The 26,918-nt window shown below is 40.9% G+C and overlaps 1 protein-coding gene and 1 long non-coding RNA gene across 6 annotated transcripts in view; one reads left to right on the top strand and one right to left on the bottom strand.

Annotated features, from left to right (window-relative positions):
- The window catches only part of SPATS2L (spermatogenesis associated serine rich 2 like), an 83,533-nt gene that overhangs the window by 12,815 nt on the left and 43,800 nt on the right, over positions 1 to 26,918 (top strand). For 4 of the 5 annotated variants that reach the window (XM_078379944.1, XM_020795298.3, XM_020795297.3 and 1 more), the window contains exons 2-3: positions 23,981 to 24,042; positions 26,608 to 26,716. Coding sequence is in view for 3 of the 5 variants with exons in the window: in XM_072979056.2 (XP_072835157.2) it covers positions 23,981 to 24,042; positions 26,608 to 26,716 (171 nt within the window). In the remaining 2 variants the exon portion in view is untranslated. The remainder of the gene's footprint in view (positions 1 to 23,980; positions 24,043 to 26,607; positions 26,717 to 26,918) is intronic. The other variant, XM_072979069.2, reaches the window with a different exon arrangement.
- LOC144584254 (uncharacterized) lies at positions 810 to 14,479 on the bottom strand. The gene is made up of 2 exons (XR_013538380.1): positions 6,244 to 14,479; positions 810 to 5,809 (listed from the first exon to the last, which is right to left on the bottom strand). It is a non-coding gene; the product is annotated as an uncharacterized LOC144584254 (long non-coding RNA).

Here is a 26,918-nt window from a genome sequence, read left to right as displayed (position 1 = left end):
ATGTATCGCAGCTGTGGTCCCCCTCTGGGGTGATTTCCCTACACTAATTCTCCATACAGGAGATCTTTTGGAATCTGACCATCAGCCATTCTCACAACATGCCCAAGCCGACGTAGACATCACTTTTTCAGTAATGTATACATGCTAAAAATTCCAACTTGTTCTAGGACTTCTATCTGGAACTTTGTCCTGCCAGATGATACCAAAAATGCGTTGGAGACAACGCTTATGGAATGTGTTCCGTTTCCTCTCCTGCCATGAACAAAAGGTCCAGGACTCACTACAATACAGGAGTGTACTCAGGACACAGGCTGTATAGACCTGGATCTTGGTATATGACATCATCTTCTTATTGAGCCATACTCTCTTTGTGAGTCTAGCAAACATGGTAGCTGCTTTGCCAATGCGTTTATCGAGCTCGACATCTAGGGAGAGAGTATTGGAGCCAAGGTACACAAAGTCATGAACAACATCCAATTCTTGCGTGGAGATGGTAATAGAGGGAGTTGAGTCCATGCCCTGACCCATAACTTGTCTTTTCTTCAGGCTGATTGTTAATCCAACGTCTTGGCAGGCCTTGCTAAAACAATTATATGCCCTTTCTATGTTGTATATAGGACTGTGGTAAACCATGGATAACTGAAACCGTGGATACCAGCCCCACGGATACGGGGGTCCCAACTGAATCATCTATCTTTTCAAATCTGTAAGATCAAAATAAATAAAGGTCTTAACAACAAATACCTGTAAAGGTATTAATAAAGGGTTCCTCAGCCTTTCTTTAGAGTGTTTTTCCCCCAGATTTTCTTTCCTGTTTTTTTTTTTTTTTGCACTTATATTTCGGAATTAGGGCCATTACCCAGTCATAGTTAAATACATGTAAGTCTTGGTGGTTCCAACAGAATCATTCAATAAGAATGTATGGGCAGTTTGTGCTTTCTATAGTTTATTGCAAACATGCCTACAGATTCTTAAGAATGGGTTAGGGTGTCCACACTGGTATATAGATAAGGTATATGGATCACTGAGGACACAATTTGGATTGGGGGGAAAAGCCCGCATTTGCATATGTTTCTACTTAAATCTAGCCATCCTTTTCCTTTAAGAGCTGTCGTGCACCTTTCTGACCCAGTGGCAGGGGACACATTCTTTTTGGCATGCTCAATTTAGCTGGAAGATGGCACTCTCAGCTTAATTGCCATTGTCTGAGGGAGAGGGAGAGAGAAAGTGGAGGGAGAATGAGGCATGGGGAGCAAGGGAAGAGGAGGGAGAAAATAGAATGACACCAACAGAGGGTGATAGGAGTGATGTAATTTTTTTAATTTCACTTCTCCCGACACTTTGCAGACAAACAAGGCAAGTGCTTAAATGACAGTGAATGTTTCAAGAGATAGTTTACTATTCAGACAAGAGGAGCATTCCAAATGGCACATCACTCCTTTCTTCTGACCTGAACAGACCTTTTGCAGTCCAATCAACCCCACAACCAAAATAGTCAGCTTAGATAGGCCATGCCCCCTGCTGAGATGGTAACATTGCCAATACTCCCTCTTTAATTTGATCATTATCTTTCCCCCTGCCCCTTTAATTTTTCCCCCTCTCTAAAAAGCACCTTATCTTTCAGGTTTTCATGTTAAGCAAAATAATGCATAAGGATGCATATCATCTTGAATTTTATCCTATCTTCTTTTCAGCCCACTGTTTTAATGTTATTATAATATTTTATTCCTTTTGTGGTAAGTGAGAGAAATGGCTTTTGGAAAATTCCCTCTAGAATCAAAGCTTTGGTTCATATTTTCGTTACTATGTCTTCTGTACTACAATGCCATGTAGCTAGCAACCTTGAATAAAAATATCTGGATGGAGTTCAGTGGTAAGATTCAGACAGGCAAATTATTGAGAAACAGCAAGAAAATGTTATGTTTAGAGTTTGCTTCAAGCTCTTTATTTGTGTATAATTTCCATAAAATTACTGCTTTGGCATACAAATTATTATTTCATAGACACCAGCCTTGGGATTCTGAGAAAACCTTTGAGGAGTTTCTTTTCCTGTGATGTAAAATGCTGACCACGTGGGAATTTATTTTCTTATTATCCTTGTAACTGATTTTAACCATATTCCCACAGGTAATTTTACTACTCCTACACTTCAGTGAAAACTTCAAAAGTCTAATGCAGCATTTACAAACCAGTATTCATTTCTGTTTGCTGATCGATTCAGGCAGCAGTTTTAATTCAACATAGCTTAATAAGTGAGCCACTTCAGGATATTGGCTAATTAATCACTTCCCCTGATTGGCAAAGGGCAATAAACATCTCTTGTCAGTGGAAATTGTGTCTGTGGGTTTGCCACTCAGTAGCATGCCTTCCATGTTCTCTTTTCTTCTCCACTTGTGTGTATGGGTATGTGGGTGTTTCTATCCATCTGTCTCCATGCACGTGTGCTGGGCTGCAGCAAAAGTTCTCTTTTATTTTATTTTATTTTATTTTATTTGTATCTGTCATTCTGTTCTAGTGCTATTTCAGAGGACAAGAAATTAAAAAAATATTAAAAATAACACCACAACAGCAGTGGCTAGTGGCTGCGAGAGACACAGCACGAGGGTGGGCAGGATTAGGAGAAAACCACAAATGCAATTATTCTAAAAGTTCATGTAGCTCTCTCAATCAATAATACAACATAGATTAAAATGGATTTAAAGTTTGTACCAGTTTTATTTCTCTTCACAGCTTTAAAAACACTTGATATTTTTAAATCACAAGGTAAAAGCAAAATCAAGCAGTTTGGAAATGTAGATTTACATATCAGTTGTATGTGAGTGACACCTGGGTGTGACTGTATTAAACTAGCATTTTAGGATTTGCTAGGGGATTGGATGAACAGGAACAAAATAATGTGTATATACTGCTGACTTAATGCGAGGCAGTACTCTAGGCCAGTGGTCCTCAAACTGGGATCCCCAGATGTTCTTGGACTGCAATTCCCAGAAGCACTTGCTGTGCTGGGCAGGCTTTCTAGGAGTTGTAGTCCAAGAACAATTGGGGACCCAAGTTGGAGAACCACTGCTAGGCAGTTTACAATCAAATATGAAAAAAAAAAAATTAAACTCATAGCCCAAATCAATTCACAAACCAAAGATTAAACCAAGAAAGAAAATACAACTATGAATGCAAATAAGCAAACAAACTAACTAAAACCTAAATGGTGGAGGGATTGGGCAACTGCCTTATTGATCACTGTAAGGGAGGATGTCCTTGAATGTTCTCTTACGGGCGGTGTTTTCAGCATCTTCTTGAAGGTTTGGAGGAAGGGGGGGCTGGTGCAGCTTTAGTGGGAACCCAAAACAATTTGGAATCTGCCATGAGTTCAAATAGGGCTGAACGTTGGCTTTTTGGCTGTATTTTTTTTTTTAGCTCGCACCCTGTTCATTTCTGGGCCTAATTTAAACTGCTGTTTTGAACCCTAAAAGCCTTAAGTGTGTAGAGGCAAGGTGACTTGAAAGATTCTCCCCTCACTAGCGGTCTACAATATATTCCCTGGATGCTCTCCTCAAAGCACTCCCACTTCACAAAACGAAGTGTGTAACTTACCAGAAAGAAGGCCTTTTCAAGTACGGCTTCTTGATGATTTAACAGTCTGCCAATGAAAACTTCGCCTGACACCAAGCTCTAGGCAACAAGATTTTTATCCACTGATTTTTTTTTTAAGGACTCATGTACCTTTCAACGGTGGCACCTTAATAGAAATTCTATTTATTAAGTTTGGTTTATTAAATTCAGTTTATTAAATTAACTTTATACGAAGATGTTACAGGGTAGTTACTCTGTCCAGATCTAAAACAACTGAATACCATCTCTTCCTCTCACCTTTCTGATCTTCATTTAAAGTCCAGCTGCTTGCTGGTGCTGGTTTTGTTTTTGAGCACCACTCATTTTGTTATCAGCTGACGGTCGGATTCCAAAAGATCTCCTGTATGGAGAATTAGTGCAGGGAAATCGCCCCAGAGGGAGACCACAGCTTTGATACAAGGAAATCTGCAAGTGGGATCTGAAGGCCTTAGGAATGGACCTCAACAGATGGGAAACCTTGACATCTGAGCATTCAGCCTGGAGGCATGAATGGCCTTCTCCCAATTTGAAGAGACACTTGTTCAGCAGGCCGAGGCAAAGAGGCAGTCATGAAACCAGCAAAATCAGGGAGCTGGACAGGGGACAGATTGTATTTGTCTTTAGTGTGGAAGATTGTCACTCTCAACACTCACTCAGCCACACTCACTCAGCCACACTCAGCCACTCTCGACACTCACTCAGCCACACTAGACGCTGTTCCAAAACGTCTATTCAAGAAAAAATTTGAAGAGGCACTTGTTCAGCAGGCCGAGGCAAAGAGGCCGTCATGAAACCAGCAAAATCAGGGAGCTGGACAGGGGACAGATTGTATTTGTCTTCAATGTGGAAGATTGTCACTCTCGACACTCACTCAGCTACACTCACTCAGCCACACTCAGCCACTCTCGACACTCACTCAGCCACACTAGACACTGTTCCTAAAGTCTATTCAAGACGTTACTATAGTCCAGTGATGGCAAACCTATAGCACACGTGCCACAGCTGGCACACAGAGCCCTCTCTGTGGGCACATGAGCCATAAGTCACCATAGAGAACTACTTACCCATCCTCCGATCCCGGATTTCGGCACTCCCCTCTGCTGGTGCAGTGGTCCAGCAGAGGGTGCAATGGCAACCATTACCGGTCTAGCCCAATGGGGGATTGGAGGACCAGTAAGTATTTATTTGTTAATACCGCCCATGGGGGGGGAGCATTTAACCCTTGCAGTGCATGAGCAGTTGTTTTTTCTAAACTAAAAACTCAGTATTCAGGTTTAATTGCAGTGTTGGCACTTTGAAATAAATAACTTGATTTTGTGTTGCAGTTTGGGCACTCAGGGTCAAAAAAGGTTCACCATCACTGCACTAGGCACTGAGAGGCAGCCACTACCCTCAAGCAGCAGATATTGCAGTACAGTGTATTTTTGCCATCTATGTATGGCATGGATCCACATGAATTTTAATTTATGCTCATCTCCAAATCATTGCCCATCTCCATTTCCTCCATTGTGGCACTAGCATGAGAGGTTGGACTGGAAGCTTCTTTGAAGTGGCATATTTTCTCCCCACTTGTACTGTGCAAGTCCATGGAGTACTCATGGTGTTGATGATGAAGATGAGGCTTGCCAGGTCTCAGAGAATAAGTTGCTGTGCCAGGAAATTGCTGGGCTCCCCTGAATCTCCAGGCCAGGCAAACAAATGTGAGGAACAATGATGGAAGGGAAGCAGCGAGTCTCGTTTATTGTTACAGGGTGGCCATAGTGTTTGGGTACCCAACTCCAAACCTCTCCGAATGGCACCAGGGCTCACTGGCTTCCTGTGTCTGTCCAACACGACACATAATATACTTGCTTAGGAGCTCAGACAGGGAACCCACAATGCCTAGCTCACTCCCTCACACATGCATGGAGAAATATTATGTTCCCAATTCCTGTGACATCACAAGGCCCCACACCATGACTTCACAAAGACCCACCCCAGGCATTGGGCCCCAGATATAATGAGGGGAGGGGAAGATAATCCTGTGACAGTCTCTGACAAACAAGACAGCTCTTCAAAACCATTCCGGAAAATACTTTTATTGGTTTCGGAAAAGAGGCTAAACGGGTATCCTCAGTGGAGACAACGGCCTGGTTCAGCTCCAGCAGGACGCTTGCCTTCTGGTCCCTCGCATCCCCTGGGAAAGAGGAAGCTTCAGGCCCTGCAAGAGAAAGAGAGAAAAAACAACTAAGGAGCGAGCTTGTCCACTGTCGTCAACCAGCTTCAACCCAGGCATATCCACCGACCAATGTTCTGGCAACTTCATCCCAAAGTTCTGCCTGCCAACATCCACTGGCTTCCACCAGGAATATCCACCCATTCATCTCTTCCACTTTGCTTCTGAAGCCAGCCTCTGCCAGCTCCCAAATGCTTGGGTCACACACACGCCCCGGTGACATCCCCACAGAATGCCAGCCAGTCCATTCACACGTACATACACATTCACACACACACCAGCCGACACCCGACACACACACACCTTTACTCCACCAGCCATTCACACACACACACGCCAGGGCTTCCATCCATCGATATCCACTAAGCTTCTGCCATCTGGTTTCAGGAGGCTGACGTCCCCCGGCTTCATCCACCAACCTCTGCTGGCTTCCGCCTTGCGGCCTCAGCCAGCTTCCGCAGGGAGATTCCACCAGCTTCTGTCTGCCAAAGTCCACCAACTTCGCCCCCCCAGTCCATCGCCGACATCAGCCAGCTTCAAGCCACGGATCTCTACCAGCCTTGAGGCAGAATGGCTGGGTCCCCTGCAGCTGCTGCTGCTATCTCTGCCAGACTGCCCTCTGGCCACTGGCCTCCCTTCTGGTCTCCTCCCCTGCCCAGCAAGCCCCTTTTATCTGCCAACAGAGAGGTGGAGCTCCTGTGAGGTCACAAAGACCCAGGAGAGTGGGGTTGGGTTCCCAAGGCAACAGCAGCACCTTCGGGATTGGCTGAGTCCTGAAGATGATGTCAACAGTCTCCCTGATCATGTGATTCATGCACAAAGCTTGCATTTGCATGGGTTTTTTTATTTGTGGCCTATTAATGTATCCCCTGTGACCAATACCTCTGATTGTTAAATCTCCCCATGTTGGCCTTCTGACAGGATTCTAGGCTGGTGGTCCAAAAAGTTATCTTTCAGCATTTGCACCAAAAGGAAATTCCCCCCCCCCACCTAGGGGGGGAAATAAAAGTAATAAATGAATAAGGATGGGCACAGTCACACAATAAAGCCTTTGATGCTTTTTTGCCTCTTTTTGCCTCTTTTTGAACATTTTTTCTTGCCTTTGTCATGAAAAAGATATTATAACGAGCCTGTTAAGAAAACAACCTAAGTATTTGGAACACATACGAGTATTTTAACACCATCCCTGTACTATCAAAGATGCAGCTATGTTTCAAAGACTCTCCCAGCCTTTGGAACTCCTCCCCCCCACTGGAAAGCAGATTTGCCCCACCAGTAAGTATTTATTTGTTAATACCGCCCATGGGGGGGACGACAACAAGCATTTAACCCTCGCAGTGCAGGAGCAGTTGTTTTTTCTAAACTAAAATCTCGGCATGCAGGTTTTAATTGCAGTATAGGCACTTTGAAATAAATAAGTTGATTTAGTGTTGCAGTTTGGGCACTCGGGCTCAAAAAGGTTCACCATCACTGCCAGAGTCTCTCAAGACTGAAGGATGCCTACCTGGAATTTTGTTACATCTTCCAAAAAAGCATTTATTCCAGGGATTGGGGTTAGAGGCTTCTAGCACACAGCCCACTACAAAAGTATATCTTCTAGTAATGGTCTGTTATATTCCTTTATTGCTCAGTAGTCATCAAGATATGTAGGTGTTGTACTGGCCTCCCACTTCTTGTTTGTGTTGAATTTTTGTGAGTTTGCACAGCAGATCGAGCATGAACTGAAAAATAAATCCCACAGATTATCAGTAATATTCTTCCTTGCTATATATATGTGTGTACGTGTGTTTGCCAGCAGATAAAAGAATAATCATTCAGCCATAGTAAATATTAAGACTTCCTGATCCTCTTTCAAACTCTTGCTAGCGTTGGTTTTACTTTTGTGCTCCTTACTTACTGGTACATAATCGTCTTCTCTGTTTTAAAATAAGTATTTTATCTCTGAAGAAGTCAAATTAGTATTTCTTCATACATGACCATCAGTGGAGTAAAAATGTATGTATCAAAATATTTCCCAGTATTTTAAAAAAATCCTTACACATGTTCATGTACATCTAAAAATGCCATTCTTTAACATAGTATCTTGGACTTCGTAATTATGCGAAGGGAAAATAACATTGTGTTTCAAGTGTGCAGTGGTTTTCATTGTTTTTATCCAGTTTCTTCAATTTTGTGCAAGTATTCCACTGATCTGTATTAAATAACAGGGAGCTCTGATGTTCTGATTGTCTGGTGTGCGCATTCCTTTTTCTTCTTCCTTTTCATTAGGAGTCTATTTTTGTTTGAGGGAATCATATCTCAACAAAAGCTTGTTTTATCTTACGGTTGTATGCGTTGTGTAAAAACTTCAATCCAAATGAATGGCTTATGTTTTTCAAAGCAGGGAGGGCATCAAGAGGATCTTATATTCTTCATATCTTTTTGCATGCTAGTTATTGGCAAGTCTCTGGAATTTGTATTGTTTTTTTAATTTAACCTGTTGAGATGGAATTAGGTCACATTCAATCATATTTCCTAATTCAGTTACTTTTAGGTGCATTTTCATGGTTTTCAGTCAAATAATTATAATGTATTTCCATCAGGCATAAGAATATGTGGTTGATGAATATGTTACTTTGAAATAGTTGGAATATGCAGAGAGAACAGTGTTATTCCCTTTTTTTTTTTTTAAGGAGGAACAACATCAACCAGAATTTAATCTATTATAGATTGACTCATTCTCCCATAACCCTTTACCATATATTAATAATTGAAATACTTTTGCAAATAGATCTTCAGGATAAAATATCCTTTCTACCATTTTTAAGAGATAGATCAAAAACTGATAGAATGTTTGTTATGCTTCATTGCACAAATTCCCTCTATGCTTAACTCTTTCTGTTTGTTACACAGCTCCAAAAGTTGAATTTCTCCTCTAAAGCATTTTGCTTGTTTCCTAAAATAAATTGTTCTTATTTGCTAAAAATTATTGTTTTACATTAGTTAATACTATTTTCCAAATCAACACATAGTATTCTTGGGAAAGATTCACAAGAGTTTATAAATCCACTTACTGATATCAATAACACAAGCCAAGATTTATTTTTAAGATATAGACCAAAATCATCTTACATGTTTTATGCCTGCAGAAGGTTTAATGGAATCACCAGATAGGGAGATTTTTGGTAGTGACTTCCCTTTGGCCCATTTGTCACTCACCTCCTGACCTTTGCTCTTTTATATATATATTAGTTTACTTGTGGATTGATAAACACCTTTCCTTCATTCTGTAGAGATAAAAGCAACAGGCATGATTCGTGACATGTAAAACCTAATTAAGCTATAACTAGAACTTCTGTTGTTGTTGTTGTTGTTGTTGTTGTTGTTGTTGTTGTTGTTAATATGCAGCATTTCTCCCAACAAGGGACCCAAAGCGGCTCTGCTACCTTTCTATACCAAGGAAGTGTGTTCCAGTAATCATCCCACATTTCAAAGGGATGAACCCATGAATTAATATTGCTGCTGCGCCATTGTCTGTTTACTCTCTAGCACACAATCCCTTAGATAGCTGTTCTGGGCCATCTCAATTCTGACTTTCATTACATGGCTATGATCTCACTGTGAAGTCTGCCAAATTACAAGGTGCTTATCAGCCCCAGATTAACCATTAAGCAAAATAAGCACATGCTTAGGGCATCAACAAGGGAAGGAGGCACCACAGAGCTTTTTTCAGTGCCAGATTTACAATGGACCCTCATGCAAATGGTGAACCCTCCTCAACAAACCACATCCATCCATCCCTCACCTTCTGCTCCCCCCTCAAGAGCCCCAAAAAACAGTCTCTCTACCTAAAGTACTTGAGCATGAACCAGTAAAAAACTAAATCTCCTAGCACGAAAACTCATGTTTTGGGTTAAATGATCAATCATCATCATCACTTGGGTGGAGATAAGGATAAAAGAGCTGCTTGTCTTTTAGACCCATGGCCTCTGCACTATATGAAATAACAGTCACTGTTAAAATAACCAAAAAGAGTTTTAAGTTCTTGTTTGAGCTTTTCAGTTTATAGCTTCTGACAAAGTTTGTTTACATTAATCCAAGTGCAAAAGGACAAGATTTGTCTGGAAGCTGGTAATTTGATTGTATGTGTGATTTTGTATACGATATGTGGTTCTTTTTTTTATCATATGCCATATAATTAAACTACTGTATTTTCATGCATATAACATACATGTTATACTTTTTTTTCAAACCATGAGGCACGCCATGTGTTATATTCATAGGGGTACAATAATCTTTTCAGTGCTTATGGCCCCTAAAGGTGTTAATTAGCCCAGGTGCTTATGTTTCCCATGCTGCAGCCCATTTCTTGGGCTACTTGCTGTTTTGGTGACTACTATAAACCTGGCTTGCTTACCATTCATTTTTAGCCCTGTTTGTTACATCATTGACCTTATTGAGTAACCTTTGTGGACCATCTAAATTGCCAGCTGGAAGTACCAATGTGGATGTTGTTAATAACCTCTCTATTGATGACGGTACCATCATTTCAGTTAGCAAGTGCTTCTTTAAATATGTTTTTAGAATACAAGTTGATAAGCAGCAAAAGTATACATTCTTGTTGTACTGTTTGCATCGTTGTCTTCTGTCATCTGATCTTCAACTTTCACTGCGTCCTTTGGTTGCAGGTACAGGTTGGCAATTATACTATTATTTCTTTAACCAAGATTATAGATGGGGGTATTCCTATATGAATACCCCCATCTCTAATCCAGATAATCATTTATCAACAGCTCCATTAGCTTGCCATTTTAGATTTTGTTGAACACTTTTTTTATAGTGAGCATCTGCATTCATTTAATGGCATATTTCCTCAAGTACATACAATATAGGCACAATAATGAATCCAGATTACTCTCTTGACCTTTCTTTGCATTTCTTGTAAATTTTGCTATGTGCATTCTTTAAGAAATGTGCAAGTAAATGGCTCTTTAAGCTTATCAATCTGCAGTCACTAAAAGATTTAACATTTTCCTTTATGACTAATGTCAGTAAAGTTGGTCTCAGCCATGTTTCAGGAATAAGTGGTGCTCTGTAAAGATTTAGTAAAACATTTAAGTTATCATCTTACATTACCTTGAATATTACTCTGAAAACGCCAGTTTAAGGAGCTTTGCCATTGTGATATCTATATTATATTTCAGATTTCCACATGTCAAATCCAGTACTAATCTAGTATAAATTCTGTTGGTCTGTTATCTGATTTAGTCAAGTCATTTATTTTTTTTAGTGTATTGTGGATGGCTTAAAATGTATTTTGCATAGCAATAGTTGCAGTAGCATTTTTAAATGTACATTTAAGATTCACTTGACAAAATATGTCAAAATAGCTTTTCTTCCTGCAGATGTTGGGGATGAGCCACAGAGATCCAAAGGAGGAACTTTAATACAAAATGTCTTATGTGGAGAAGAACTACTATGACCATATAATAATACTTTAAAATGAGGTCACTGTAATTTTGCATTGCAGCCCTCTTTCCTGTGTAAACAGTCTTAAAATAAATCTTTTGTTACATGTCGTTTCATAAAATGACATATTTTACATGCTAGTTTTGAATTGCTAATTGGTATTTTCTATTGCGGCATTTATATCCAGTTTCTGAGTTCTGTTCACATTCATGTTATCCATTTAATTATCTGTCCACATCCGGCCTTTCTACCAAAAAGTGTGCAAAAGCTTTTCAATATCAGTCCTGCTTTATTCTTTGAAAATAATTGAGACATAAATGGTGCATGACGATGAGACAAGAGGGCCAGGATGCATCTTGTCCAATTTCCTTTCCATTTAAGCAGAATATGAAATGTTACTTTTAAGAATAAGACTGTTCATCAGCATGATCCTACCATTGTTCAGTTACAGTTGTCATTAGCTTTCATTACATTCATTGATCTTAAAATCAACTTTCCAAGCTGTCCATTTACAATATTATTAAATGATTACAATACTGTATTACAGCCAGAATTGCTGCATTTCCCCAAAAATAAGACAGGGTCTTATATTAATTTTTGCTCCAAAAATGCATTAGAGCTTATTTTCCGGGGATGTTTTATTTTACAGTCATGTCATCTTCCTCTGGTTGCTGCACAGTGGTGTAGGGTGGGATTTCACTTAATTGGGGTTTATTTTTGGAGTAGGGCTTATATTACGAGCATCCTGAAAAATCATACTAGGGCTTATTATCAAGTTACGTCTTATTTTCGGGAAAACAGGGTATATTGTCATCTGTCTGTCTAGCTCAGCAATAGTTATATTTAGAACTACACGATGATGATGATGATGATGATGATGATGATGATCATCATCATCATCATCATCATCGTTATCATCATCATCATGATGGTCGTCGTCATCATCATCGTTATCATCATTTACTTACCTGTCTATCAATCTACTGCTTATCTACCTAAATATATACAAAGACACAACAAAGAGCTTTGTGGCATTTTACAGACTAAGATTTTATTTGACATAAATTTACAGCCAGTGAAGTAGTCTAATTTTTTAAAAACGTGAGAAGACTCTGTTAATTATCCCTACAACAGATTGGCAATGAGTGCCCTCCTGAAAATACATACACATGTCTATTCATAAATATACATTATTGTGCTATGCCTTCTTCAAGAACAGTTCTGACTGATACACCTAATACTGGTGTCTCCAATCGCTGATCAACAAACTCACTTTGACTCAGTTACACACAGGCCTGCGTGGGTACCTCTTTTACAGGGGGAAGGTAAAACTGAGAGAAATTTCTTATTTTGGAGGAGGGGTCGTGTTTACCTTCTTAAATGTGCAATGTGACTTACGTGTCCTTTACCGCCTCTTCTGCTTCTCCACATTTTTTGTCTAAAATGCCCCATGGGTGCCCTAGAGGTGCCTTAGGGGCAGATTGGTCCACTATTGGTTGTGGACCGTATTGATTGTGCCATGTGGTCACTGGAAAAAAAGACTGAACCTTTCCACCCTGTAACACACCAAACAGTGGGGCAATTGCCTGCCTGAATGAATCCTAAGGTCCATAAAATGTGTGCTTCATCTCATTTTCTTAATCATGTAAATCAACTATATCCAGCGTTTGCTTCTATTGCATGGTTGCCGACTTATTTCCTTCACTGGTTAAATGGCAAATTTTAATGACACCTTAAAAGTGTCATAAAGGGAGATCATCTGTAGTGCTTTGTAGTAATGTTTTTCTTTACAAATGATCTTTCTCAGGCAGGCACAAAGCTAATGTATGGTGAAATTCCAAATCCTTTTGCATGTGACTGTTTGAAAGAGGTTTGTATTGTACACAAAGCTTCTCATTTAAAAACTGTAAATTCAGAAACAGTAGATTATAATATGCACTAATGTGAGTCCAAAGAAGAAGAAGACAAATAAAAAACAGAATATTGGCCAAAATCTTTGGAAAATTGACTGTGGGCCCATGTAAACCAGCTATTTTTATTTATTTATTTGTTCTATTTATACCCCGCCTATCTGGTCATTTCGACCACTCTAGGCGGCTTACAATATAAAAAGATAACAAATATAAAGAAAAAATTATATGGCTATATGGCTTAGCTGGATATGGGTTGGAATGTTGGCCCCTTTCCCCCATTGATCCAGATTTAGTCACTGCAACATTCTATACCTAAACAGTAGTCAGTTTTCCCTCTGCGTAATCCAGATTAAATTTTGACACCAATAACACATCCCTTCCCTTCTCCCCTTTCCCAGGAAGAACTGGGAAACTATTAACTTTCTCACTTCTCCCCACTCTTCCCCTTTCTCCAGCCTGTTTACACCCCTTGTCTGTTTACGGATCTCCCTTCATGTTGACCAATTTCGTTGTGGAAGTTTCCATTTTATGAAGAAGGGTACCGTATGTTGGTTTCTTCCTTTAACATAAAGAAAAGGCTGCAGAGTTTGAAGGAGAGCTGAGAGCCATTCGTGTTTTTGTTTTGTTTTTTGTTTTATTTTTGAAAACAACACGTTACATTGATTGTGCCAGGCATGTAGAGAGCAAGAGGCAGCTTATATGGGGAGGAAATCCCTGCTCCCTCCCACAGTTAGAGAGTTAGCCAGAGGCAGCCCTGCTCAATGCTGAGGAGGAAAGCCCCACAACCTCATCACGGATGTTACGGGGAGTTCTAACTGTCTCTGCCTCCGTAGGACCTTTGCTTTTTGTAGGCAAAGGGACAGATGGAGATAACAGATCTGAAAGGATCCAGGCTGCAAAGCAAGCAAACAAACAAGCAAACAAACAAAAAAACCCTCCTAGTTCCTGAGCAAGGGAAAATAATTCTGAAATGAAAGTCAAGGGGCAAAGATTGATTTCAGACTCCAGTACTGTCATGTGAATCAATGGGTAACTGAACCTGCTCTTAAACAGGAGCAGATAAACCATGTGGATAGACCCCATGTGAAATGACAGAAAACAGAGCCAGGTTGTTACTTTCTAGGTTTTCACCATGTGTATGACGATTCTTCCTACATTTAATTTTCTTGTCAGTTTTATTTGAATTTCTATATTCATTTATATTTATTTGTATATCTAAATATTTTAACCAACCTTTTGATGAAAATAGTTTGAGGACAGCGCAGAAATAAAAAGAAACCAATGCCAATTAAAGGCCCCAGTCTATAGTGCAGGCTTGTCCAACCTGCGGCCCGAGGGCCGCATGCGGCCCAGGTCAGCTCATAATGTGGCCCAGTGCAATTTTTTATTTTTAAAGAAATTCCAACCTTTCAAGTTACATTGCCGTCGCTTGCGGCCGGAATGTGGCCGGGGCATGTCACAACAGTAGAGAGGGAGAGAGAGAAGGAAGGAGTGGGAGGGGACGGGACGGGGGGCTGTGTGACTGCATTGCGCCGTCCCCGTCAATAGGTGGACACCCTCCCGGCCCCATAAAGCTGCTGGAGTCGAAGCTGGCAGCCTCTGCTGTCTGAGATCGCAGCTGCCAGTAAGTGCACTTGGAGCGGGGCTGCAGAGGACGGCTAGGGCTGCCCCCCCCATGCGGCCCAAACCAAATTTTCATCTTCTAATGTGGCCCAGGGAAGGTGAAAGGTTGGACACCCCTGCTATAGTGTGTCAGTAACAAAAAGTTCATAAAAGTTACTTAACAAAGAACATTGTATTAAGAGTGAGATTTTTTGTAAGTAGCAGGGTTAAAACTCTGTGAAATAAAAGAGAATGCAGTAGTGACAAATTTGTGCCATTTTGTGCAAATTGCACAATATATGCACATTAAGAAAGCAGGGACTAATTTACAACGGCATACTCCTTCTCCAACTATGTTATGCTAATTTAATATTTATACTGGGCAGGTGAAATCCTTAGTTTTCATTGTGCGCAAACAGAATATAATCACATTCACTGATGGGGCCCAGCCATTAACAGTGGGGCCAATCTGTGTGTTCTGTTCCTCTTATTTTTTTATTTTTTTGCTATTTGATAGAACAAGGACCGTGTACATACCACTTTACAAACATAAGAGAGGTCCTCTATACCATGGATTGTGCTGTTAAGAAATTAATGCAAGAGAAGTTAAAGCTGAATTTCCTACCCTTGCTTGTAGTGGAAATTTTCTTAAGTAGAAGTGAGGGGAAAGCCCATGTAGTAGGGAGAAGCTGGAAGTTACTTGATTTTACCTGAATTCTGCCAGTAACAAAAGCTTTCCAGATCCCATTCATTTAAATTACCGTAAAATTCTTCTTTCATGAAGACCTCTGTTCAAATTTCACTTCATATTTGATAAGAGGGAATGAAATGTGAAGCGAATCTTGGAACAGAGATATTCATGAAAGAATTTTAATTTAAACCCTCGTTTGTGACTTATTGGTCACACTTCGTTTTCCTAGCTTTCGAGGGCAAAGGCCCTTTCTTTTAAAGAAAAAGAGTGGAGGCTGTTCCTTGGACCAACACAAATATATCATGTCTCGCAGATTTATATGCCAGCTGTGGGGCCTGTGAATTGCATTTAAATAAAAATTGGTGGGACTTTACTGGGATTACTCCAGAATAGGCAGTAATGTTGTTATTATCCTGGATACCTTTTTATAGCCCTCATAAAAGCCAACCAGATTTAAAGGGAAGCTTTATGGCAAATGTTGGTGTATGTTAAAAAAAAACTTTTTCATATACTACATCACATTCCTCCCAGTATGATTTGTAACTGGGTTCGGCAATCAAAGCAGGTGCTGTGTGTCTGAGGGTAAGCTTAGATGTGAATGTGGAAAATAGATGTGTATTAATCATGGAGAAAAGGACTTGATTTCAAGAACAAGAAGACTACATTATTTCAACAGTTTGTAAACTTTTGGTGGAATAGTGATGTGGGATAGCCCACCATTAGACACTGAACTAAAAAAACAGCATGTGTACAGTATGTAACTTTTTGGAACTTTGACTTTGATCTAAGATACTCTCTGACACAAAGCAGTCTGAATTGTAAAATCCTTGTGCATTGCATCATATGTTTCTATGTTATGTATTACTTGTTTTATGTTGCTGTGCACTGCTTTGAAATGTTCCCATCTAAGTGATTCAGAAAAATAGTTTATCCAAAATAATAATAGTTGAAGCCGTTAGAAGCCAACCCTCTATAAATTTTGGAAACATAGTAGCTTTATCCTTATGGCATAGCTGTGGGATGGGTGCCACCACTACAGACAGTATGAACTTAAGTAAAATGTTTATTAAGGAAATTGTTTACTGGAGGGAATAAACTGCCAGTCTTCAAATACAGTACTTTTGTTTCGCATTCCTAATGATTTCCACAAGGGGAGCCAAGTTAGCCCTGCTTCAGCAAAATATCAAAAAATCTTTAAGACTAGCAGAGTTGTTCTAGCGAGAGCTTTTGTAGGTATACAGCCCAGTTCCTCAGAGGAATTCAGATACAAGCAGCATGTCTGTGTGCATAGCTGCGCTGACGTGACACACACATGTGTTTGAATCACACAAGGCGATGAGTGAACAGCGACAAGGTGTTGGACAACAGTGGTGTGTGTGTGTGTGTGTGCCTTGCAACCCCTAAGCTAGGCGACTGCCTTCTGGTGTGGTAGAGGATTCCAAATCAATGTCATTCTCTTCAACAAATGTGTATGGAACTGGGCGAGCGTGCTATCTTGTCCATCACACACAGCAAAATATGTTGGCCTGTGCTTGTGAGGGAAACATTGGCCATCCTGTTGTGAAAAGGTGGACAAGAATGGATGATAGATGCCATCCCATTGTGCCAGTGAGCAGAGTGAGCTCTAAAGTCTCCTGCATAACATGGCTGTGGGGCTCACAAAAACAGAAGTAAAACAGAGACTCCTAGCTTACAAAGTATGTGTGTGAAATGCAAGATTTATTATACTTTTGACTCACATATGTTTTATTAACTAAATATTGCGCTCTGTGTGTGTGTGTGTGTGTGTGTGTGTGTGTGTGTGTGTGTGTGTGAGAGAGAGAGAGAGAGAGAGAGAGAGAGAGAGACAGATGACAGGAAAAAGAAGGGTGGAGTGGGTGGAATCCTGTCTGGCTGTCGTGGCACTCAATTCCCAAGCTGCAATCAGCTGTAAAGAATTTGGGCAGAAAGAGCTGAGGCAAATTCATTTACAGTTGGGCTCTTGGCAAGTGGTTGTAAAGTAAAAGTCAGCACTGCTGTGAATTCTCTGAGTGACTCGAATAACTAGCAAGACAGAGATAACGTGGCAGGTTACAGAATGTCTTGGGTTCTGTTTTTCTTTCTCCAAGGAGGAGAGAAATAGATTGAAAAAAAAGAAAGATTATTCTGGATTGTGATGGAGTATTCTTCAGAGGAGGCCCAGCGTTTGCATGGTGAGCCAAATGAGCCAGTCAACACCATCATCACCATCACCATCATTGTCATGAAAATTGATATCCTAGCCCTCCACCAACAGGTGTACCCAATGATGTGACTGTCTCCTTACATTATGTACAGTGCCTGTAGGCCGAGAAAGAGGTGAACATCTAGAGATGTTCTGGTGAAACTTAGATGGTGGCACCTATAGCTACCCCACCTGGCACTTCTTTTTTGGAGTTATGTGCCACTGACCAACTCTGTGACCTCTACTCATTCACTGTACACTCCATGACCCTAGTAAACTCACAATGTCTCCATAATGTTCTTGGAGCCAAGGACCGTGTTAGTCTTGGCAGTACTGGGTCTGCTTAACAAATGTTATATTTCATTATATTCCCCCCCCCTTAGGATCTAGTTATATGTTATAACATATCCATGCTTCACCATGCCATTATAGTTCCTGTACACAGTGTATGTGCTCTATAGCATGTTATGCCACAATCATGCCTGGGTTTTCAATGAGATACGGGTTTATTTTGACACTCTCCATTGGCTTTCATTTCAGGCTTTTACTGTGGTTCAGACTCTGATTGCTTTTTTTAAAAGATAGAACTCTCTCCCAAATAAAGTCATGCACTGTGTTTGTGGGCATACAGAATTTGTCGAGGTTGCAGGATGACATTGCTCTCCAACCCACTGGTGAGAAGGCTGCAGTTTACCTCCTGTGAAAATTACTACCTGTGTCTAGCCTTTTAGGTGGCAGTAGCAAGTGGACGGGGCCATGTGGCCAGCAAGAGAGGCATTTCTCACTCCTGTTGTATCAGTAGGCTTATTTATACACACTGTAGTCAGATGCATTCATCTGTTAATTCAGGCTCTATATTTATAAAGCAGCCTTGCCCCTATATGTCTTTTGCTAGGGAGCTTCCTTCTCAGTATCCCATCCTCAATCATTGCACTAGCTGTAGACTTCGACTGCAATAAATTTGTTAGTTTTTTTTTCTTAAAAACCTTTATTGGCATTAAAAGGGGATAAAACAGCAGTAACAATTTATGTCATAGTGTTACAAACCAAGAAGGACGGTCGTGAAGGTAAGAACTGGAAAGGTGATACGGGGGGAGGGTGGGGCAGGGGTTTTGACTTGGAGACCGCTCAAAGAAAATCCGCTACCACACTAGTGATGGTCGCCGAGTAATCGCTTAAAAGGGTGGGGAGGGGGTCAGCTAGGGAAACAAAAAGGGACGACAGAAGGGGTTCAAGGATGTTGTTTCTTAAATGTTGATGAGTCGGGCAGCGGAATAGTATGTGGTCTAGGGCACTGGTTCTTAACCTTGGGTTATTCAGGAGTTTTGGACTGCAACTCCCAGAAGCCTTCACCACCAGCTGTCCTGGCTGTGGTTTCTGGGAGTTGCAGTTCAAAAGCATCCGAGTAACAAAGGTTAAGAACCACTGGTCTAGGGTATCGGGCTCAGATGAGCAAAAGAGACAGAGTCTATTGATGCGTGGTATGTTTGCAAATCTTCCAAAGTGAACAGCTGATGGGAAAATGTTTAGTCTTGCTAGCATAAAAGCCCTCCTTTTACTTGGATTAATTAATTTACTAAAATAGTTTGAGGGTCTACCGAGTGAAGGGGAAAGGCCGAAGAAGTGAGGGGAACAAATAGGATTTAAATTGGGGAGTAATAAATTGAGTTCCTGTTGCCAGAGTTTAGATTTGATGATTTGATGGGCTCTGTGAAGGGTGGTGTCTGAAAGTTAGTTTTGTTAGTTTGTTAGTTTTAAAAGTTAGTTAGTTTGTTAGTTTTAAAGTGGCACAAGACATTCTGTTGTTTTTGCTGCAACAGGCTAACAGTTACCTGTCAGACAATGGTCACATAACAACAACAACAACAACAACAACAATCATCATCATCATCAACAACAACAATAACAACAACATCATCATCATCATCATCACCATCATCATCATCCATGGGTACGAACCAGAAAACCAGTGGTTTGTGATAGTTTATGGTACATGGCTAACCATGAACCACCACGAATGCCTGGAAAAACAAACCAGTTTGAAGCCTTACCTGCTCCTGCCCTCTGCCTCCCCTTCCGACTACCACTGTTGCCTGCCACTACCTCCTCTGCTGTTGCCATCTTCAGAGGTAGCAGACCCAGTTTCCCTGCAGGGCTCATTGCCTCTGAGCATGCGCCTGCCACCCAGCTGATAGCTGGGCGCATGCGCGGAGGCAGTGGACCAGCTCCTGGCAGAGAAGCCAGGCCTGCTACCTCTGAGGATGATGGTGGAGGAAGAGGACGCAGCAGGAGCTCGTAGAGAGGGGCAGGTGGGCATCCCATTTTGCCGAAGCAAACAAAGCACCAATGGGGAAAAAAGTTAGCTGGTTCATTTTGCTTTGGCACAGGAACAGGTGACTGAGGGGTGGGCAGGGGGTGAGTGGTTGAATGGGGGTGTGGGTGGGTGGTGGGGTGAGCAGGTGAGCAGGGAGGCAAGCGAGCGATCAGGGTGGAAGAGTGAGCAGGCAAGTGGGCAGGGGCAGGCAGGTGGGGGAGCAAGCAAGTGGGGTTGGGCAAACGATTAGGTGGGGGCAAGTGATTGAATGGCTGCCAGTTTTTTTTTGGCAAGTGCGGTGCTTTTATTATTTTTATTAATTCCTGCTCTCTGGTGTAGCGCAGTATGTAGCAGGCAGGATGTTCACATAGGTGGAATTAGTTCCACATCCACCACAAAATAAACAGACCTCTGGTAGAGGAGCTGCTGCAGGTTGCACCGTGACAGCAGTGGTTCCCACAGTCCTTTTCTATTTGTGTCACTCCTTTCTTTTTGGGCATCTAATAAGACTCGGATGTATTTTCCACCAAAAAAACAGTTTAACAAAAACTTTATTCTGACTGGAAAAATGAGGCATTCTTAAGAAGCCACACCAAGCATGAGTGACTTAGACAGCTTAATGTTCCTGTTTATTAACTTGGTTGTTTTTATTGTCAATCCCATCAAATATTCTGCACTCGTGATGGAAAATTCCAGTGCTTGCAGCCATAATGGGATTTTTATCTTGAGCCAAAAGCTCTTGAAAATTACTTTTATTGATTTATTTCTATTTGCAGTGTTTGGATTAATACTAAACATTTTGAAAAAGAGCTTATAATGGTAAGACCTAGACCTAGAGACCAACTAAAAATACTGCCAAAAATCCAGCCAAACAAGCAACTGAAGTTTAACACCATGATGAAATATAATTGATTAAAAGCATCAGGTAGTCTCCCCACAATTGTATGTTTTAATGAAGAATTTTGTTACTGCTTTAACTTGAGAACAGGTTTCTTTTAATTTAAGACCTTGAGGTTAATCACAAAGTACAATCTCTCTCTCTCTCTCTCTCTCTCTCTCTCTGTGTGTGTGTGTGTGTGTGTGTGTGTTTGAGACCATCACTGTAGGTGATGTTTCAAAATGTTTTCCAATAGTGACATTGTGCTGTGGTTCCCATTCATGAATCCCCAGCTGTTCTTGGACTACAATGCCCAGAAGTCCTGGCCAACACAGCTAGTGATGAAGGCTTCTGGAATTTTTTGTCCTAGAACCTCTGGGGATCCAACGTTGGGAACCACTGCAGTACTGCCTCTCTTACATTAATTGTTTACCAATGCAATCATATGCCTGTTTAAAGTGAAGCCCACGGTGTTCAGTTAGGCCTAATAATAATTGTGTGCTGTCAAGTTGATTTTTAACTCAGAGTACCCATTTTTTTCAGGGTTTTCCAGGTAGAGGGTACTCAGAAGTGGTTTTACCCTTCCCTTCTTCTGGGGGCACTTCTGAGACTGTGCAGCTTGCCCAAGGCTTACACATCCTGGCTCTTTTCCCTGGAAGGCACACAGTGGGGAATAGCCAGATACCTAAACCACTGAGCTACCGAGACAGCCAGTTATGCCTAATCTCTAATAAATGTGTTCAGGACTGCACTCTCAGACGTAAGATTACCATTATTATTTTTAAAGCACACTAAGGCAGCCAGCATCATGCAGTTGATCATGCAGTTTACATTGCAATTGCATGGTCCATGTTGCAATTGTGCGATTGATTGCCCAGTTTGTGATCACGTGGTTCATTGTTATACTTTTCATGTTAACAGTTGCACAATCTGTTGCACAGTTCATGTTAGGGCTGTTGCGCAACATGTCTGCAAAAGTGCTTTGTGATTTTACTTTATCACTTCTGCCGCTTCCTGCTATGCCTGCATAGCTGCGCAACAGGATTTCAGCCGGTGAGAAAACTAGGAGGATAAACGCTCCCATGTTTCAGTATGTCTTCCTTTGAAATATGTAAGCTTTCCTGTTACTGCCTTCACTCTTTCTACCTCCAAAATCCAGTAGCTGTGTGTCAAATTTTATTTTATTTTGGGTTTCCCCTGTTCCCTATATTGAATATGCCACTGTTGGAAAGTCCCTTTATGCTTATTTTGTGAGAAAGGAAACAGTTGCAACAATTCTCATGTGGAAAAAAATCTGCTCCAAATGGGAAGACTTTCTATACCCTTTCCCAAATATTTTCTATAGACGTTCCTGTTGTCTGGCTGTTATATTTAAACTCATTCTGTTTTTCAAGGCAAGGGAGCATGTTTTGAATGAGACGATGGCATCTGAGAGTTTAGCTAACTAAACTCTTGTCTTTGCTATGTAAGGAATAAATAGAAAGCATTTTCCTGGATCAGGAAACATGTGTTTAGAAACCAGTAGTGGAAGATGAAACCGTTTTTTTACATAAGAGGCACTTTCTTCCTCCCCTTTCCTTTTCTTCTCCCTACAAGAAGGCTGAGCACACAGTGACATTTCAAATCATGGATGAGATTTTGTAAAAGAAAGAGACACTGAAGCTGGCATTCAAGCTTGAAAAGCTTTTCCTCCCAGCCTTTCTATATGGGCTATTGTGTTCACTGCATTCATATGCTGGGCTTGAATTAAACAGAATGGTATAGTTTGCTTTCTCAGACACAAAAAAAGGTGATGATCCTAGCTGAGCTGAAGGTCAGTCTCCATATCCCTTCTTCCATTGCCTTCAGTTTTAAATGGCCTCCTTTGTAATTTATTTTAATTTTTAATCTGTTTCTGCTGCACCTTCCATAAGAAATTCCATCGCAATCAAAGAACTGATGGACTTTCCTTCCGGCTCGACTACTTCATTTTTCTGAACGAAAATTTCACGAATCATACCAAATTAGATGTTGGGTCATTTAGTGGAAATAGGCATACATTATCCTCCTTGAGAAATTTAAACTCCCCTCTGATAAAGCCACCACATTCTGTGGTTCACCTCAGAAAACATGTGTAATGAAAGCCATTTCTTCAGAAGTGCTAAACCTGTTTTCTAATTTGTCCGCATATTTCAGAATGAGAGCTGCATGTCAGGCTACTACAGTAAATTGAAATCGGGAGATTTGTGTTTCACTTTTGTTATCTGACTACCTGGGGGGATGTGGATGTTGTTCTGCCTCTTGCCCACTGGCCTCTCTAGATCCTTTTGCTTCTTCCCCTTGTCCAGCTGTTGGTAGAGCAAAGAAAATTTGTTTGTTTGAAACATTGGTGTAGCCCCCAACATAGTGATGTGCAATACTCTGGGCAGTTAACAATAGATATAACCCCCATCTCACCCCCCAAAAGTCTCTGTCTTGTCATCTCCACAACAGAAATCCGTGGTGTTTTACAAGTGTTTTTAAAGCTTGAATGCCGTAGAGAAAGTGTTGGTGAATTGCTGGTAAATCACATGGTTCCACCCAAGCAAAACAACTGAACCAAAAAGAGCATCTGGAAACCTCCTTTCCCTCCTTTGTTAGGGTTGCTAGCTGATGGGGGGGGGGGAACTAGCTTGGCTTGTTTCTGTTGTCCTCCATAGGAGCAGCTCAGTCTGCAGGTTAACCTTTTTGGAGTATGATCAATCTAACATCTGAAAATCAGATTGCTTATAAAGGCACAAGAGTATCAAGAGCCACTAGTCCATGTGGTTAATAACATTTGGGATTCAAACTTTACGCGGCTTTTCTAAAATAAATTCCATCAAGTGTAAAGATGACTGTAACTTTAATCCACAGTCTTTAAAGTTTAATTCCTTGTAAACAGTTTCTTGAAGCATGGGTTACTCTAGAAAGAGAAATGTTAAAAGAAATTATATATTTTTAAAAGATAATTTGTTACCTTGTTTTTGCAATTCATTTTGAATTGTATTCACATCAGGCAGTTAATGGTAGGAAAGCATTGGAACTACTGTACTAAGGTAATATAACTTTTAAGTATGTATTTACATATTTATTCATTGTACCTTTCAGCTCTTATTCAGTTCAAGCTGGAGATGACTGAAATCAGTTCACAACTGAACATCAAGGAAAAGGTACATTCTCTAATTATTGTGCTATATTAGCTACATAGCAAGTGCATCCGCATATATTGGATATTTAACACGACCAACTTTCCCAAAACAATGAAGTACTTAATCAACTTTTTCAATATTAGCAGGCATCATCTGAGAAGTTATTACTTTGTTTTTCATTCCTGCTCAACACTTAACGTTAACAAATATTAGTTCTCAATATCTCAGGCAACCTTTTCCCTCTTTTTATGATCCAAATCTGTAATGACAGTCCTAGTTTGTCTGGATGATAAATGAACCTAACACCAACTCCATCACCAGATCCTGTAATACTGTTACCAAAGATCATATGGAGACACAGTTGGCAGATAATTAAATATTTTATTTTTCCTAAGTTCACATATATAAAATTTAATTCCCATGTTTCCTGAAAATAAGACAGGGTCTTACATTAATGTTTGCTCCAAGAAATGCAATAGGGCTTATTTTCAGGGGATGTTTTATTTTGCTCATATACAACAATCTACAGTGGTGCCTCGCGCAATGGTCGCTCCGTAGAGCGACGAATCCGTGCAACGATGCCCTTTTCGCGATTGCAAATGCGATCGCAAAACGGCACCTAGATAGGGGGAAAATCACAGAGTGAAGGTTGGTAAGCGGTTCGCTTACCGACCTTCGCTTTGCGCCCCGCCCATCAGCTGTTAGGCGGGTCCAAAATGGCCACTGCGCGCCCCAAAATGGCCACGTGCAGCGTTTTCACACCCTCGTTCAGCGAGGGGAGGGCACGAAAATGGCTTCCTGGCCAAAGAGGAACATCGCACAACGATGAGTATTTGGCCGCATTGGAACGCATTAAACGCTGTTTAATGCGTTCCATTGGCTTTTTACTTTCCGTTGAGCGATGTTTCACACATTGAGGGTTAATCTGGAACGGATTAACCTCGCTGTGCGAGGCACCACTGTACATTTATTCAGATACAGTCATGTCATCTTCTCCTGGTTGCTGCACAATGGTGGAGGGCGGGGTTTCACTTAACTAGGGCTTATATTTTGGGTAGGGTTTATATTATGAGTATCTTGAAAAATCATACTAGGGTTTATTTTTCAGGTTAGGTCTTATTTTTGGGGCAACAGGGTAATTAATTAATTAATTAGTGCATAGCACTGTTTTGGGTGGTTAACAACATAATAATGAAACATCTAGAACAGAAATTTGAATCACCTCATGAATCAAGTGAAAACAAATACCACTAAAAATAGAAGAGGCATATTCTCTAAATGTGGGAACAGGATAGGGGTCATAAGATCAGGGTGGATTGCATATAAAGGTTTTATGTAAAGAAAAATCGTCAGAAGCCTTTTGAATGTTAGGAGGGGTGGGGTCAGGTGCTGCTCCATTGGGGACTGATTCCAAAGTGTAGGTGCCACTATCAAGAAAGCCCAGCCCCTTTGTAGCTGGTTTCCTGCCCTCTCTTGGAGTGGCCATCTGGAGAAGCAAGGCCAGGGATGATCTGATGGGACCAAGGGAGCTACAGCAAGAACTACTAATTGTGAGGGTCTAACCTACCTTTTTAATGGTATTCTCCCCTTACTTTTTCTTCCTGGAACAGAGAATATGCCACCTGCTACATAGAATTGGACAGCAAACGGCCCCCTCCCCCACTAATCCTAGTTAGGATAACCAGTGATGGAGCATCATGGAGTTGGCAGCCCATCAACAACCAGAGAGCCACCAGATGCCCATCCCTGTTGTCTGCCAACTGTAATCATGCCTTCATCAGTCTCCAGTTGCTGTCTATGGTGGTAGCCACATTACGTCAGTGATCTCTGATATAGGTTATCACAAATCACAACCTGGAAAAAAAATTTCCTGAAAGTTTGATAAGATCTTCCAGATGCACTTCGTTTCACCTGACAATCAGACTTTGTGCAACATGTTAAAAAAAAGAAAAAGCCTAATGGCCTATACAGGTGGGCAGCTCAAGGAAGGCAAAATAACAGAGCCTGGGCCACATACCATTTTGCTGAAATTTTAAATCATTAAAATGCTGCTTAATAAAACTTGAAATGTCAAAAGCATCTCCAGGCTGGACGAAGTACGTAATATATTAGCAACCGTGTTTACTTTTGTCTGGGAATTAGTTCAGGCTTAACAAACAGTCTGTGAGATGCAAAATAAATAGAAATGTCAGTACGGAGTTTGTGGGTGAGGGTAGAGTGGCTGCCAAGAGAGAAAGACACGGCATCTAAATCAACACCAAGAACCACATCAGAAATCCACCAGAAAGTTCAACGCAGCAGCGAAGGATGCTTTGCGGCTCTAGTTGTTCTTGAACTGCAGCTGCCGGCAGCCTCACTGAATGGAGCCACTGAGGAAAAGTTTATGGGAGCGGCGGTCCAATACCATCTGGAGGGCCTATCTATGCCGGCTTTAAAGACTGAGTCAACTTTATTTGGTATTTGAAAGTTTGAGGCATGGCCATACTGATGATGTACAAACAGGGCTATTGGAAATTTGAAAACCTTTTGTATATATTTTTTAAAATCTAAACTCAAGATTCCTGTGTTCCTCTCTCTTATTTGTAGATCAATGCAGTCAGATCAATTGTTCCCAACAGAAGCAACAATGAAATAGTGCTGGTGCTCCAACAGTTTGATAACAATGTAGACAAGGCTGTGCAAGCTTTTATGGATGGTTTGTACCCTTTTTATATTTTGCTGATGCTTAGAAAAATAATGCCAAACCTCTCGATCAAATGAATTTAATTGAAATTCATGATTCTGAAATGCTGAAATTTGGAATAATTGCTAATGTGAATATTTAGCATTTCCTGAAGTTATGATTAAGTCCTCACTAGCATCCTCAGAGGTTTCCTGTCCACCTGTTTAGGTACCTA

Source organism: Pogona vitticeps, chromosome 1 (genome assembly GCF_051106095.1).
Source record: "Pogona vitticeps strain Pit_001003342236 chromosome 1, PviZW2.1, whole genome shotgun sequence".
Classification (NCBI taxonomy): domain Eukaryota; kingdom Metazoa; phylum Chordata; class Lepidosauria; order Squamata; family Agamidae; genus Pogona; species Pogona vitticeps.
The sequence above is the reverse complement of the archived record's forward strand: the minus strand, read 5'-3'. Positions and strand labels throughout refer to the sequence as shown.